The sequence below is a fragment of the Lytechinus pictus genome, chromosome 12, assembly GCF_037042905.1.
Source record: "Lytechinus pictus isolate F3 Inbred chromosome 12, Lp3.0, whole genome shotgun sequence".
In the NCBI taxonomy this organism is placed as follows: Eukaryota; Metazoa; Echinodermata; class Echinoidea; order Temnopleuroida; family Toxopneustidae; genus Lytechinus; species Lytechinus pictus.
In genome coordinates, this window is record NC_087256.1 from 15,663,630 (window position 1) to 15,681,408 (window position 17,779).

Genomic DNA, 17,779 nt, shown 5'->3' on the forward strand with positions numbered 1-17,779 from the left:
CTGAAAGAAATCTTTATGAATCACTCTCTCGTTTGAACCAATCATGCACCACCAAACTCAATCGAGTGCAGTGCTTAAAGTTTTAATGTATAACAGCATTGATTTAGGCCTACAAGGCCATGGGAAGCGGGGTGCTCTTTCCCCATTTTCCTTATTTTGCTTGCCATTTTCTTTTTTTTGTGTGTGACCAGTATCGCCTTCATTTTTTGTGGAAAACCCTTTTATTTTGTTGTTGTTGGTTTATTTGTTTTGGTTTGTCATTTTTTTAATCCAGCACCCCCTCTTCAAAAATCGTTCCTGGTCCCCAGTAGATCAGTGGCGTAGCTACGGGGGGCCTGGGGGGGCACGTGCCCCCCCCCCCCCCCCCCCAGGTGCCCCCCCTGAAAAAAATTGGCAGAGCAAAAAAAAAAGGGAGAAAGAAGAAAAGAAAAAAGGAAAAGAAGAAGAAAGACAGAAGAAAAAAAAGAAGAGGAAAATAAGAGGAGGAAGACGAGTGGATGAAATAATGTGAAGGGAAGACTTGCAAAAAAAAACAAATCTTTCATGTTACTATATAAAACTTTTGCTTGCGCTTCGCGCCAGAATTGCATGTTCGATGAGATTCATATCTTGCTCAATAGGCTGATATGGAGCAAGTTTTGATGTCAATATACAAAATATATTTTAGCTCGGACATCGAGCTTTCATCATTTTTTCATTAACAAATTTAAGTGCTCTAGCTGTAAAATGTCCCTTTTATAGTCTACATATCAGCATTTTTAAGCTCACGCTGCGTGGTCAAATGTATTCAGACTGCCCAGATTCTAGGTCTAAATCTAAAACATGCCCGATAGCCTGCATGTTCTTTATATCAAATGTACTTAAATTATCCAGTTTCACATCAGAATATCAATAATTGTCTGCTCACGCTTCACGATCGCATAATTAATGATACCCAATTAACTATATCCTATTTATGATTTACAAAATATAAATAGTGTCTCGCTTTTAGGTCTAAAATCTCAATTTTCTTCCTCTCGCACTTCGCGCTCGCATCAATTGTTTAGTTACATAGCTATCCCATTTATTAATACAAAAAGTGCTTAGAATGACAATTTTTTAGGTCGGAATGTCAAAAAAATTTGCTCGCGCTTCGCGCTCGCATTATTGAAATATATACCGTCTTCGTGGGTAACTGTAAGCAGTCCTTAACAGGTCCATTTTCGATAATGCTACAACAGTTAATAAAAATTTCTGCTCACGCTTGGCGTTCGCAGTAACCATCTTGTTACATACGAATTTTGTTCAGGATCACACATAACATTGCCAAGAATATTAAATTTTCAGGACAAAATACATGAAAGTAACAAAAAAAAATCGCTCGCGCTTCGCGCTCGCACTTTTTATAAGGCTTATGAGATTATATCAAGTTATGTTGTTTTATAAGAATAAAACTAAGAAGTGACTGATCGGGGAAAATATAGGTGAAGATAATTTCGGCCCCCGTCCCCTTTTGGCGAAAGTCGGATCCGCCCTTGTGACACATACACACACAACGGAAAAAATGGTGCCCCCCCTGAAAAAGCAAGGACCCCCCAGTGCCCCCCCCAGGAAAAAAATCCTAGCTACGCCACTGCAGTAGATGTATTACAATTATAGCTCTACAGTCTCTATGCAGAATGAAGAGAATTAATACACTGATAATGTGTATAATAATGACTCTTTGTTTAATATTATCATCTTAAATTAAATATATACATTTTCAAATTGATAAAAATATTGTAGCAAGACTATCATGAAAGACAATTATTGTAATCTCAACCAAAACACAATAGTGATCATATTTGCATATTTTTCATGAAGTAGTATTCAAATCGGTAAGTGATAGAAAAATAAGGCTAAATAATCACTTCATCAACAAAAAGCGCACCATCGGTGAAAACCTGACGTAAAGACAATGATTATTACAAACAATACACCAGCATCGTCGTATTTACCAGGATCGCCATAACCGAATCAATCATTAAAATATGTGTAAAATACATTTCTGTCATATAATGAGGTATTTTTGTCATCATAAATAGCGATTACTATAATAAATTATTCTATCATAATTTAATATGGAAGAGCATTGAGAGATTCATCCGTACAATTTTGCTCAGAGTCGGGACGAGGGCAATATTTTATCATACGAGTCTACTCAGGACAATATTATGTTGTGTCCATGGGTGTCGATCCGGGGAGGGGGTGGGGTATATATCGCCCCCAATATTTCAGGTGTGTTATCATCCATTCAATGAGGGTTTCGATCATGGGGTGGGGGATATAATCTCCAGATTTAAGGTGGGGGAATGGCGTATGTTACCAATGGTAACATTGATTGTCGTATAAAGGTGTCCGCACACTGCGACCCGATTTCAGAATAAAATGTAGTAGAATTTGATGTTAATATTGAGACTTGGAATATCTTACTGTGTAATGTTCTAAATCATCGTACGAATACCTATGTTCAAATCTGTGACTATGCTATCATCCTTCTTAGAATAAAAGCAAATTTAATACCTAGTCGTAATGACGCCATAGCAGTCGTACGATTGGCTACGATTTGAAACTAATTTGGCATTTACTCCAAAATAAAGGCTTGCAATCTTTCAAAATGGTCATATTACTATTCTTTCAATTAATTTTAACCTCAAATAAAATGATATGTTCCATTCACATTTTCAGAGAATGAGCAAAATGCGATTTGCTCCAAAATCGGATCGCGAACAGTCGTAAGGTGTGCGGTGGCCTTAATACGCACAATGACCAATTTGTTTTTCTCTCTGAATTTACTTATGTATATATATATATTAAACACAAATCGACACCCATGATTGTGTCTCCAGCTATAAGGCAGTCCATAATATACCATATTACCAACAAATTCAGACGTGTATAGAGCGGAATTGAAATTAATAAATTACAAAGGGCAAATTATTAGAATGAGCAAGCCAATTTGTAACATATCAGTGTCTATTGCCTGCTATTTACATGCAAAATCCAATTGACATTGGTCAATGGTCAATGAACCTATTTCTGGACTGTTCTTTCTTGTCGAAGTGGGTCAATAAAATATAAAAATGAAATTGTTCAGATCGATGTCTGATATGGTTGATTTTAATCTTGAACACACTATGATAACACGAAATATTGCAATTGCAAACTTGAACATGAGTCTATAAACTATGTCAAAAGGTACATGTATCTCAAAACTTCTTCTCATCCACTTTGAAACCAGGATTGTCAAACGTAGGAGAAACTCTTGAATTGTTGCTTGTGTCTGTCAAGTCCCCGGCATAAGGTGGCATGATTTGTTTAAGCAGCATACAGGTCACGGCAACACCGACCGTGAAAATGATGACGAATATGACCATGAGGGCTATCAAGTCCATTTTGACGTCCAAGGCTTGGATGAGAATGGCGACTGTGACCATGATTGCGTAGGTGAAGACTACCCCTGAAAGGTACATGATCTCTTTGACTATACTAGGTGGTTGGAAAGGCTCGTTGATCTTGTCTGCTTTCACTTTCTTTTCAATCCAGAGGAAGAACCACATGACAAGCCAGGCGATGATCACGCAAAGGTACTCCGTTGCAGGGATGCGGATCATCTCATTCATGCGAATCCAGTAGCGACCTTCTTTATCAACAAAGACCCAACCATAGATGTAGATCCCCACGGCCATATAGGCGACGAATGGAAGAAACCAAAGCAGACGGGGAATGTATTTGAAGATTGGAAGACCAAAGAGTTGGGTCATCGTGAAGATCCACAGGAAACCAAACATGAACATTGGATACAGCGATGTGCCATTCAGAGCTGGACCTCCGGTTTGCCAAGCGACCACAGAACCATGGATTATGACCCATGCTTCAAGGAGAAGACGCCAGTATCGGTTTAGATGGAACTGCGTATACATGAGACTTCCCTGAAGCATGAACAACCAGGTATGTGTGAACCCTAGGGCATGACCGACTGTGTTCTCCATAGGATGATACCAGAATGTGTAGATGGCCGCCCAGGAGAAAGCATATCCATGGTAACGACGTATGAGTTCCTGTGGACCCCAAGGAAGTCGGAGCTTGTTGCTGATGTTGTTGGTGTCATCTTTGGAAGGCCAACCAAATGCCATCCCACGATTCCGGTACTCTATCATTAAGACGAACACAAGCAGCATTATAACAGAACCTTGAGAGCTAGCTTCTGACACGTCCTGGGCAAGAGCGTCGTACGTCCAATGGGTCTGTCCCAGATGAAAGAGATGGAACACCATGTTGCCTATCAGTGGTATCCAATTAAAATTCTTCATGTCGGTGGAGTACTTGGCATCTAGAGGATTGGGATAGACCGTCTTAAACCTTTGCGCATAGTAGATGCAGCCCCATACAAATAACTGATGGGTCACGTAACATAGCCACATGATGCCTCTGGTCAAAGCTGTGACTTCTTCGGGAGGTATCTGCCAGTAGTACCATCTTGCCGAGGCTCCAGATCCATATCTTCCTGGAACGCCAGGTTCTTCGATGTAAGGTTCTGGCAAGAAGCGTTCCTGTGATGACTCACTCTCGTTGTGGCAGTAGCCAGCATCGGCATCCCAGCCCCTGGATTTCCCTATGAACATCATGGCAAGCAATAGGGCGGTGATGAATACGATGCCTATCAACCATCCTATTACGTCCCAACGGAATCCGCTAGATGAGGCCTGCAAAGTTAGACAAACAAAAATAGAAAATTGAGGATTCCATTTACATTAATTTAAAAGACTGAAATTTAATCTAACGCCTTTCAGAAATCGACGTAATTTTGCTTCAGCTGCAATAGCTGCTTCTCTTCCCTCTCCTCTTTTAAACATTCCTATTATATCTACTATTTCTCCTACTCAGTACAATGTTTCTAGATCATGTAGAACAAATATTCCTATTAACATTGATGAAGATGGTAATGGTAAGGAGGAAAATGACTGATGATGATGATGACAATTATCATGAAGATAATAATAATAATATTATTAATAAATGTATTATTAATAATGATAACAAGAAGAGGAACAGGGGCGGATCCAGCTCCCGCCAATAGGGGGGCCGAAAAAAATTTCACCCATATTTTCCCCGATCGGCCGCTCAAAGTTGATTTTTGTTTGTTTATTTGAAGGGGTTGTCTAAGTGGCGTAATGAGCCAAAAATTTTGAGGGGGTTCGATACGACATATCGCGTAAAATTAATAAGAAGTTGCGAGCGAGCAAAATTTTTGACATTAACAAAATCAAAGTTTGTGATAGATTTTGACATCACATTAAAAAAATTTTAGGCCTATATTTCACACTTTCCTTTTTCTTTTCTCCCCAAAACGCCGATGTCCTAACAGTCATATTTTAACTTTATTGTTATAAAACAACTTTTAAAAATGTAATAATTTCATAAGCCCTATTTGAACAGTGCGAGCGCGAAGCGCAAGCTTAAAATTTTTGGAATTACATGTATTTTTTCCTGAAAATTGAATATTCTGGGCAATTTCTATGAACCTGAACAAGATTCGTATACTAATACTACAAGCGCGAGCAGAAATTTTTAATGGGTTCTGGCTTGATCAAAAAGGGACCTGTTAAGGACAATTTGCAGTTTGCCATTAAGACGATACACATGATATTTCAACTTTTAGATAATGCGAGCGCGAAGCGCGAGCTGAAAATTTTTTGACATCGCGTCCTTAAAAATTGACATTCTAAGCACTTTTTGAAATAAACGGTATAAAACTAAACAATTGATGTGAGCGCGAAGCACGAGCAGAAAAAATTTGAGATTTCAGACCTAAAAATGGGACACTATTCATGTTTTGTAAATCATGAAAAAGGATGGGTAATTTGGTATCTTCCTACATTAATAAAGCGAGCGCAAAATGGATAATTTCAGCACGTTTTGAATAAAGATCAAGCTGCATATCTCAAAAAACATGTGTGCGCGTGTTTTAGAGTTAGACAGAATATGGGCATTCTGAATACATTTGATATTCCGGTATGAAAAGGGTAAATTTAAGCACTATTTAAAGCACTGTGTATAGGGAAATTGTGAAGTGTATGTGGAAAGCACATATGAAAATGATGACTATCTTCCCATTCCTCTTCCTAAGCGCGATATGAAACTTGACGATATTCCTTTCCGAAAATTTAATAAAGTGACATGAAACATGTATTTTAAAATCATTTTCAAAGTCTTCCCCTGGCCTTATCTTATTCACTCGTCTCCCTCCTCTTATTTTTCCTCTTCTTTTTCCTCCTTTCTTTCCCCTTCTTTTTCTTTCTTTCCCCCTTTTTTCTTTTTTTTGCTCCGCCAATAGGGGAGGGGCGGGCTCCCCCCCTGGATCCGCCTATGGAGGAAGGAGTGGAACGCCACGGGCAGTCTCGCCTGCATTACGCGATTCTATATAGCAGCAGTGCCGACTTTGAAAACGACTACAGAATAATGAATCACACACAAAAAAATCACATTCATAACATAGTAAATGAGCAATAGGCCTACTACGTTCATTGACCCTAAATGACATGTGACCTTGGTCATGTGACCTGAAACACGCACAGGGTATTCAGCGATGTGATACTTGATTACTATTATGTCTAAGTTTCATGAACTAGATCCATAAACTTTCAAAGTTATGATGGCAATTTAACAAATACCCCCGACATGGCCAAAGTTTACTGACCCTAAATGACCTATGACCTAGGTCATGTTACCTAAACCTCGGGTAGGATCTTCAGTAATATTTGGTTACCCTTATGTCCAAGTTTTATGAACTAGGTCCATATACTTTCTAAGTTAAGGAGGCATTTAAAGATTTCAATGTTGACGCCGCCACCGTCGGAAAAGCGGCGCCTAAAGTCTCGCTCTGCTATGAGGAAGAAAAAAAAAACAGAAAAAATAAATTCGGTCGGGTCATATGGTGTAAGGGAGTCTCCCCCCTCTCTCTCTCCCTCTCTCTCTCTCTCTCTCTCTCTCTCTCTGTCTCTCTCTCTCTCTCTCTCCCTCTTATATCATCAAGTTATCATGAAAGGTGATAATCAATTAGAGTGAACGGACAATCAACTTGAAGTGTTTTTATCTCTCCTCTCAAGAAAAAATAGGTGAATATTTGTTATGTCAATACGAAAGATAAAGAACAAATTTACAGTCAATTGGAATACACACTCAATTTCATAATTTTGCATTTAAAAAGGAATCACAATTGGATATTTGCATCTAAAAGATGATTAATGAAATAGAGAACTAACAACAATTAAGTATGTAATTTAATAGGTACAGTAATAGGTATCTATACAATGGGCCTTTTCACACGTAAATCTTGAATCATCTTACCGACCTTTCACACGGTAAAAAAAACGTAATTTGAATGATTCCAGTGAAAAATAAGGCTACTGACGAATATTTAGCACGTGTGAAACCAAACTAGAACATGATTAGAATCACGAACGCTAATCAGTCACGATTACAATAGCAATCATCATTACAATGATGATTCAAAATTCACGTGTGAAAAAGGCCCATTGTAGTGATGATTGGAATTCGTTTTTAGGATCATCGGACCTTTCACATGGAAAATTCGTAACGTAATTTGAGTTCAACTTAAGTGGAAGTCACCTCTGGAGTAGAATTTGAATTCGTGATTGTGATTATAGCTTTCGTGATTCTAGTTTGGATTCACACGTGCTAAAAATTCATCATTAGCATTATTTTTTTCACTGGAATCATTTAAATCACGAAAAAAAAATTACAGTGTGAAAGAGCGGAATGTGATCTTAGTGCGACAAAGTTTTTCTCTCTGAATTTGAAAATTTGATTATTTTTGTTTACACAAAAAGGTTGTGTGACCAAGTTCATTGCTGTAAATGCTCCTCTTTTTATATTTTCTTCATTCTTCTCCAATCGTCCTCTTTTAATTATAGGGATGTGTGTATAGTCTCCCGATATTTCATACATGAAAAGTAATATAGTTACCTGTTTCTTGTACAGAGGTGTGGCCTCGAAAGGTTCATGAGATTTAACTCCATTCTGTCCTGTTTTATCAATCGTATCTGAAAGACAAAATAATGATAATTCAATAGATAGAGTTGATGCGACTGTTTTTAACAGAACTAGACTGAAAAGTATTTTGATAGGGGGGTAAGGCGCAAACCTTTTATTTCTGAACTGGATACCTTGATACCCCCATAACTATGTAACTATTTCTTCTTTCCTCTTTCCTCCAGTTTTTTTTTTATTCTTGTCCGTTTTTTTTTTTTTTTTGGGGGGGGGTAATATTTAAGTATTACAGGGGAAGCAATATGCTTAGGGGATAGGAGAATATAGGTTTGTGTTGTGTCATTTGTTTTCTGCAGATTCTAAAGTTTCGGTTTTTATATTTTTTTGTAAGTTCCTCATGTACTTTGCGGGGGCTTATCTGGGTCCATGGTCTTAGGGAGGGGAGGCGGCTGACGGCGGGGCCGGGGAGGGGGGTGGGGAAGGAGGGGACCTGAAGGACAAGGATTCATTATTTTTTGTGTGTGGGATGTCCAGGGGAGCGTTTCATGAAAGCACTTGTCAGACGTTTTATCCGACAGTTACCATAGTAACAGTGCTTGTCAGCCAATCAAAATCAAGGAAAGTTGTCAGATCTGACAACTTGTCGGACAGAAAATAATGTTGATGAAACGCTCCCCGGGTGTGTTAATTATTATTTTTTTCTGTATTATACTTCTTAATTTCTATCAGTGAATTGGAAAATAAATGGATTAATTTATAAATGTATATGTATATGTTTATGAATTACTTATTTACCGGTACCCTGATGTATTATTTATGAAGTTATTATGATGCATCATATTTTATGAAGTTATGAAATTTATGAAGCCAGTTTATGTTTGTATTCACTGGTTGAAAATATAAAATAATCAGGCCTTAAAACTAAAAAACAGTCTCCCCGCCCCCTATACGCATGTCCTGTCCAAAGGCCGGATATCGCAGGGGAGGTTTTGTGGTATTAATAGGCATGGGGGCAAAGATATGTCCCGACTCCCCCCCCCCCCCCCCCCCCCCATGCACAAAAGATAATCATCTGCTCCGCCGGCCATGGGTATAGGTGTCTGCATTTTTTTTTTTATAGAAATGAAAAAGCGAATATAGAGTTTTAACAGGAAATTTTCGTTACCATTAAAGTTGAAGGAGAGGATGTTCACATCCTATACGAATAAAGTTCAGGATCCGGATTCATAATGGCTTACATGAAGTAATAACAAATCCTGAAATCAAAATCCTAGAAAAAATATTTGCAAGAGATTCACTCTCAAATAAATCAAATACTGCTTAAAATCAATAACATATTTTATAAACAGTGCCAGAGTTTTGAGGAATGTCTGTGAAGGAAAGGGGCTCTCATCAGGGGCGGATCCAGCTTTCGCCAATAGGGGGGCCGAAATATATTTTCATCAACATTTTTCTCGATTGGCCGCTATAATCTGATTTTTTTTGTGGGGGGGGGGTTCAGGGGGTAGTCCTAACTAGAGACTGAAGTTTTAAGTATATGTTAGTTTGTATTGTTATAAACAAGATAAGGTATCTCATGTGGTCTTAATATATAATGCGAGCGCGAAGCGCGAGCTCAAATTCTTTGATATTTTATGTCCTTAGACCTGAAGATTCTGAGGAGATTTTATAATCATGAAAAAGATAAGTATCCAACTAAACAATGCGAGGGCGAAGCGCGAGCTGAAATTTTATCATAGTAACGTGAAAAGGGACTCAATTAGGACTGTTTTTAGTGATTAATGAAGAGGATACAAGTATCACCAATTAAATAATGAGAGTGCGAAGCGCGAGCTCAAATTTTTTTATATTCCGACCTGAAAACTGGACAGTCTAAGCGCGTTTTTATTTAAATACAGAAAAAGCTGTGTGTCTCAAACAATTAAATGCGAGCGCGAAGCACAAGCTCAATTTTTTTATATACTGACATGATAAAGGAGCATTTTGACAAATTTTGGTAAGAATTTCCAAAGAGGATAGGTAACTCATGAATCAAACAATGCGAGCGCGCAGCGCGAGCTGAAAATATTGATATAAACAATTTGTGTAAAACAAACAAAATAATTAAAGCTTGATGTGCGAGCTAAAATATTGTGTGCAAATTGATTTCAGATCTGGATATATAAGTGTCATTTAATCCTCTTGAATGGGATTCATTGGCACAGGCAATGCGAGCGCGAAGCGCGAGCGAAATTTTTTATATAAAGTTATTTTTCCAATTCTTCCCCTCACCCTTTTCTTGTTTCCTTTCGGGGTCGGGCCGGCCATTACGAGGTTGTAAATTACACATCCTGGGTATGACACCTCTTTCCTACTTTTCTTTAGTGTTTTTCCTATAGTACACTTTTTCTGCAGGTTGTCAAAAAATAGGGGGGGCCGGGGCCGGCTCGGCCCCCTCCTGGATCCGCCCCTGCTCATCCCCCGGAAAAAAAATAATGAAAATCAATCAGACGAGATACAGAGATACAATATACATATCAATTCAAATGATGTACATCTCATATTACTTTTTTTAAGATAATAAAAAGGGAATGAGGAGAGTTCAACAGCAGTTTCTATCGTATTAAAAGAGGTCAACTTAATCAATATCCCCAACGTTACCACCCCATAGGTCTAAGCTAATGCTTTTCGAGAAACAAAAAATTGCTCAAATACTTCGAATAATGATTGAAATACATGCAAGCTTCATCGCGTGCACAATAAATTCTATGACATAGAAATTAATGAGTTGAACTATATCTGGACTACATAGTGACGCAAGTGCATGAATACGTGGAGAACACTTGAATGGAAGAGACATATAGGCGTACTTAAAGGGATAGGGAGAAAAGAGAAAGAGCAACGAGGAAATATTTTAAAAGAAAAGAGAAAAAGAAAATATGAAAAACAACAGTAACAAACCCAGTTCTGAAAACAAAAACAGACAATGAGTACATTATGAGGAAAAAAATAGAAACTGAAACAAATTTGATTGATATATTTTACAAAAGAAAAGCAAAACTAAAGAAATTATAACTTAGCAAAGTATACAAGTACCGTATCCATAACGTTCACGCCTCCATGATGCAGGCAATATACACGATAAGTTCATATTTCCAAAGGAACAACATACATGCCTCCTAATGATGCAGTCTATAGCACGAAGCGTACAATCTGACACGTACATGTACTTGGCAAACCGGTTGTGAAAGTCCAATGTCATAACAGGTATGTGATGTGGTTAATTTATGATCGCGACCTTTGCACAGTTTTCCGTTAGCTGGAATTTAAACGACATGTTTTTCAATAGGCACATCTCCCCCCCCCCCCCCCCTCCACGCTGCGTAATAAAGAGACATATTCGTTTCACAAGTTATTCGATCGTTGAGTGGCCATATTTACTGATTTGTAATTATATCTGGTATAATTAATGCGGCATTGCATATAGTTTTGTAGAATTTGGTAGCAACGCGAGGTCATAGCTGCATGCCTCATGTAATAAACACGATGGAAGGATATTAAAATGAAAAAAAAACATGAAAAATTAATGTCAAAATAATAAGTGGTGTTTCAAACTCTATGAAATTATGCAAGGGGCAACATATTGACAGATTATTTGTCCTTTAATAATTATGTTCATAAATTGCAGTAATATACAACATTGGCGAAATCTATATTAAAAAAATAAAAATAGATAAATGAAAATAAATACAAAAATCTAATATATGAGGATATATTGCAGGGGGGAACAACTAAAAAATTACCCCTTTCAATCACAGTCATGTTGAATAGAGGGTATATGCACTGTAAAAAATATTGGGTAAATTTTTTACCACCACGAGGATAATTATGTGTCCAACCGATTTGGGGCAGTATTTTACCCAATGCGAGAAGCATATTGGCCAGTAGGGAAAAAAAGAGAGAAAAAAGCAGCAATTACTTTAGAATGGGTAAAATTTTCATCACACTGGATAAATGAAAATTCCCAAAAGAAATTCCCAATGTTGGTTGGACACATAATTACCCTCATGGAGCACTTTTACCCAATATTTGCCACCTTGGGCATGTTGGGGATAGCTTTTACTCGCTCAAATTTTTTTCTCTTTGTTATTCACTTTATTTCCAACGTTTAAGCATGGAGATATTGTGGGACGTTCACATCCCAGGGTCTGCCACGGGGGAGGGGGCGTATTGCTCTACTCGTGTACACTACCGGTTTTTTTCCTCTCCTTTTTTTTTGCATCGTTTTGAGCAAACTGACTATTTACTTTTCGATTTTAACCAATTACCTTTGATATATCATGGTAAAGGGCCAGTTCACTTGTACATTTTAATTATTTGGTGAACTCTTCGTTTTGACCAATTACTTTTCGTAGAGGGTTAGTTTTCTTTTCTTTCTTTTTTTATTTCTTCAAATTCAGAGAAGTAATCATGAAAACTTTTTAATTCTTTACATCGCAATTTAAAGGTCAATGTCACCCCTAACAAAAAATCCCCAGAGAAGTTTGATTTGAATAAATTAAAAAAAACATGCACATAGAAATTATAGATCAAAATCCGATGTAAAGTAATAAAGTTATTGTATTTAAATGTCGCTTATTATTGCCATCTGAAATTCTACATGTAATTAACAAGAAATTTCCCTTATTTGCACCGACTCTCATCCTTATTCTGCAAGCCCTAGTTCATTGAAATTTGTAATGAACCAACCCTCCCCCTCCCCCCCCCCCCAACGCCAAATCCATGATTTAAATGCTTTTATTGCTAACACAGTAGACCTGGACCTATACGTACTATAGCCATGAGTGACTATCATGACTATTAAAACCAAAGGTATGTTGAATTTTTCAAGTTAATGCAGTCATAAAATGAGAAATTTATATAGGTTATATAGATTTATAGGTCTTCGTTGTTCTGTTCTTCATCGAAAAGTTTCCGGGGTTATCTTAAAACATTACAACTAAACATTAATTATCTAAAGGCATGTCTCGTAATAAGTTTACTTGAATTTAAAAAAAAAGGGAAGAGAAAAAAATACGCCCCATTCGGATGCAAAGGAGAGAGAGAAAGAGAGCCGAACCGGCGGGCCCGGTGATGTCACGTAAAGCTGAAGATGGGAGCCTTGCTTGGCCCTGCCCCCCCCCCCCCCACACACACAAAAATATATATATATGACCAGGAAAAGGTAAAAAAGAAAGAGGAAAAGAAAGAAAGGGAATGATAAAGGGGTTTGAATATTTACTCTGTCAAATGTGTCCTAAAAATAGGTTTCATAAAGAAATTGAAACATTTTAGCTCGATCGCTTCTCTTTCTCGCAACTCTTTTAAAGAAGTTTTCCCACGAAGGCCTAAGCCATGTTGTGCCCCCTCAATTATAGGCCCATTATGCCACTGTCATGTTGTATGTACATAATTCGTCAGTATATTCGACAAACATCACATATTAACATTAAAAGGTTCAGGACATACATGTATCTGAATAAAGAAAGCAAGCAAGAGAAATATAATTAACAGTTATGCGCCCCAATCATAATAATGAAAGATCACTTATTCTGATTAGGTTGAAAAAGTTTGCAGTGTTTAATAAGGGGGATCTCTATTGATCGACCCATTAATGCCCCCCCCCCCCTCCCGCACCAGCCATCAATACATCTCAAATTATAGTCAAGTCCTTTTAGGGTTAAAGTTTTCAAATTCACGAGCTTCAGGTGGGTTCTGCCTTCTTGGCCCCCGCATGGGGCTTTGCCCATGGACCCCATGCAGCCATTGGTTGTCCTGATTTTACATTTCTAAAAGTTGACAGGTGCATGTATAATATTAATACAACAAATAATGTCGATTTTATCTTCGCCAGGAGATTGATCAATATAAACAAATTCCTACTACTACTAAAAAAGCCCCTCAAAAATCGTTTGCTCATGATAAATATGTTGCCGATAACAAGCTCCACAGGTGCACAAATTACAGCGGAAAACATCAGACTTTTTAAAAATTGTTTAATCTACATGCAGGCTGAGCTTGAAGTTCAACTCAGCACATGAGGACGATGATCCTCCATGCATCTTCTCTGATCATCATGCAAACAGATGAAATATGGATCTTATGTCACAATGCAGCATATACTTGAAATGCGTCCATTTATCATACGTGAGGTATCCATCGTGGGGGTATCAGGTTGGCAAGTTCAGCTAGGAAACCACCCTGTATCTGTCACGTAGACAGCCATTAAAATCTATAGGCTATAATGATACAACCATGGAGTAATAGCTCCATGATACAACAATGCTTTGTTTCAAATGATCGAGTATGTCAATAGAAAAGGAAGGTCACCTCACAGGAATATGGCAGCGCAGTTTTACGTGCAATTTTGCAGTAGAATATTTTAGAAGATTTCGAGTTACCACTGACCCCAATCTGTCAATAGATATTATGGGGACAGCCACTAATGGTCACGGGAACTGTTTTATCAACCAAAAGTATTGCAATAAATATAGGATCAGTGACTTACCATCGCTTATTACAAATCTTGAACGAACAATCCAGTTAGATGGAGTTGCCATTAGAATTAAAATGAGCCAACGTGCACGTACCGAGTCATCGATTAATCTTTTTCGGTAATTGTCATGACACCTGTGTTTTTGGTTAGGGTGTCACTTAACATGCACGTGCGCAAACAGATAATGCATGAAATTGTAGTAGCAGTGGGCCTGGTGGGGGCAGAGGAGGGGAGGGGGGGTCGCAGGGAAAATGGGGAAGAAAGAAGAGTATATTTCAGAGACAAAAAGAAGGTCTGGGCCATGCATCTTCAAGTTGTTTCCCCTCCCCCATCATATGACTCCGTAGTGATAATATATAGTAGTATAGTAGTAGTAGTAGTAGTAGTAGTAGTAGTAGTAGTAGTAGTAGTAGTAGTAGTAGTAGTAGTAGTAGTAGTAGTAGTAGAAGTAGTAGTAGTAGTAGTAGTAGTAGTAGCAGTAGTAGCAGCAGTAGCAGTAGCATGCAGTAGCAGTATAGTAGTATAAGTAGTAGTAGTATACTACTTCTACTACTATACTACTTCTACTGCTACTACTACTCGCGAGGCGAGTCTGATCCGCGAGCTGGGGCTAAGTGAGAACGCTGTTGTATTGAGGATACGCCCCATGTGACACCGGGCCTTAAAAAGAGCTACAGTATTTACATTCCACATGTTCATTCAAGTGTGAGTGTTTAATTAAACGCCTTTGCATGTTAATTGGTCATGAACATAATTGAGAAAGGTGAGGAAAGATAATTCAGTTACCAAAATGAAACAATATACTTGCCTATGATATTTGAAAATCGTATTTTTTGTTTTCATTAAATGTTCATTGAACCGTGAAATGATGAATATTGTTGAAGATACTCTTCCCAAAATAACTGTCATAATATTTGATCATTTCTATCGATAGAAATGTGTAAAAAATCCAATTATAGCAAATTTTGATTTGTGTTTATACAACCGTGAAATCTAGCAAAAGAAGTTGTATCGTCTTTCAGATAGTACCTTTTACAAGCCTTCCGACTCTTTTTAATGATGAGAATGTGGAATTCGTTCCAATAAAGTGGAATCAAAGTCATGATATTTGGCTTGTGAGTTGTGACTAAGTTTGCCTTCTGGCGGTGCTCACTGAAGCATGACATAAAATACGTCCGGAACACTCCTTCAGAGTGTAGCTTATAAAATTACCTAAACGCTCATGTAAAAAAAAAATATTAAAAACTCCCAGTGGTTCGGATATTATGGATGTTTGTTTAAGGGGGGACTTACTTTTTGTTATGTATATGAAGAGTTTGGTTGCAAAAGGGCTTAGGTCCACTTTGGACCATTCCGAGAAAAGTCGTGTAATTCTCACTTATTGTAATTTATGAGAAACTAAATTGTCATGATGTACTACCCTATCATGTGAACATATAATTTGGTATAACAGAAATCTACCTGTCTCCATTTTTTTTCTATATATTTTTTCAAAATTATCATTGTGGACCTAACCCCTTTTGCAAGCAAACTGAAATGAATCCAATCTCTTTTGAATAAAAAAGGTGATTTTTCTTTGCCACTTTTATTCACGTTTTAATGTGAATTTCAAATTTTGTTTAGTATCATCAGAGCGACTAAAGATCTATAGATTTTGAGACAGAAAACTATAAACAATTATGAAAAATGGACCTCACCCCTTTTGACAAATTAGCTCTTCAGAAGAGTTTGGTTGCAAAAGGGGTTAGGCCCATTCCCAGAAAATCATTTTTTTTATTCTCCCGTACATGTATTGCAATATTCTTATGCGAAACTAAATTTTCATGATACCCTACCATGTGAACATAAAATTGGGTATAAAAGAAATCTACCTGTCTTCATATTTTTGAAAGTATTCTGAAATGGACCTAACCCCTTTTGAAAAAAAGGTGATTTTTCTTTGCCATTTTTATTTACTTTTTAATGGGAATTTATCTTTTCTTTGGTATCATCTTAGAGCTACTAAAAATCTATACATTGAGACAAAAAAAAAATTGATGAAAAATGGACCTAACCCCTTTTGCAACTGAGCTCTTCATATACAGTATATATATATATATATACTGTATATATAATGAGATGAGGCGAGGCCAATATACTGTATATATATATATATTACATAGGTTATGTAGATTCGAATCAGTGATAGGTCAATACGCCATCACGTGACCATAGCTGCGAGGATCGCATTTGTTATATTCTAGGTTTTGACGTCACTTCAGGGAATATACTGCGTTGTATTTTCAATTGCGGCGTTATATTCACTAAGGTGACGTCACTCGCTGCATACAAGTTGCGTAACAAGGTAGTTTATTTAATGTACGCGCTAATGTTAACGCGTCGATTGCATGAAGAACGCGCTTGATGTATTTAAAACAAAATCTATTATGACGTAGATGGATCAGAGCTGTAGCAAGAATTTCGGGTTTGAGCCAGATGATGAATGCAATTTCTGATGGCGAATCCACATAGACTATATAATATAACAGATATTGCCTGGTCTATCGTTTTAATAAATAACATTTCAACTCCCCTCCGAAGCTATATTTTTCCCTCGGGATAATATTTTCCCTCAGCGCTGCGCGCTTCGGGCAAAATATGATCCCTTGGGAAAAATATAACTCCGTCGGGGAGAGGAAATGTTATATTCAAACTCTAGGTAGGCAATATCTGTATAATATATATATATATATATATATATGTAGCTCCTGCGATCCAATCGGATTTAAGCGGCTGCAGAAAAGACTACTTCCTCAGTTATGAAACCAGCGATTGACAGAGCAAAGTTCACGATTTTATGGGGAAAGCTATTATGACACCAAATATTGATTTATAAAAGGTTGAATGATAATTAAATAAAAATTAAATCATCGAAAATCCCCCTGGGCCTCGCTCTCTCTCTCCCTCTCTCTCTCTCTCACTCTGCTCTGAAAGACACGAACTCGACACAGATTTTGCTGGACATGGGGTGTGGGGAAACAAAGAGAGTTATTTGCAGTACATTTGTTTATGTTTGAATAGCGTCGTATTTCCATTCCAAAGTTTGAATGAAAAATTCATCGTCATCCATCATTATAGGGCAGGGCTTCATGCATGGGAGGGTAAGCAATCGTGAAAAAAGTAGGTCATTTTCCATTTCTTCATTGCATAAGTAAACAATTGTAGTTTTCTGAGGGAGATGTTAATAATTTGTTC

The 17,779-nt window shown here is 37.5% G+C and overlaps 1 protein-coding gene across 2 annotated transcripts; it reads right to left on the reverse strand.

The window, feature by feature from the left end:
* Positions 1 to 267: 267 nt before the first annotated feature.
* LOC129272969 (uncharacterized) lies at positions 268 to 14,684 on the reverse strand. Of its 2 annotated transcripts, none has more exons than XM_064107460.1 (3): positions 14,558 to 14,684; positions 8,008 to 8,084; positions 268 to 4,724 (listed from the first exon to the last, which is right to left on the reverse strand). In XM_064107460.1, the coding sequence occupies exons 1-3, from the start codon at positions 14,607 to 14,609 to the stop codon at positions 3,228 to 3,230; spliced, it is 1,626 nt and encodes a 541-aa protein (XP_063963530.1). In that variant the 5' UTR covers positions 14,610 to 14,684; the 3' UTR covers positions 268 to 3,227. The 2 variants fall into 2 exon arrangements, with proteins under 2 accessions (XP_063963530.1, XP_054766017.2); XM_054910042.2 differs by lacking the exon at positions 14,558 to 14,684 and adding an exon at positions 11,107 to 11,264.
* Between the last annotated feature and the right edge of the window lie 3,095 nt (positions 14,685 to 17,779).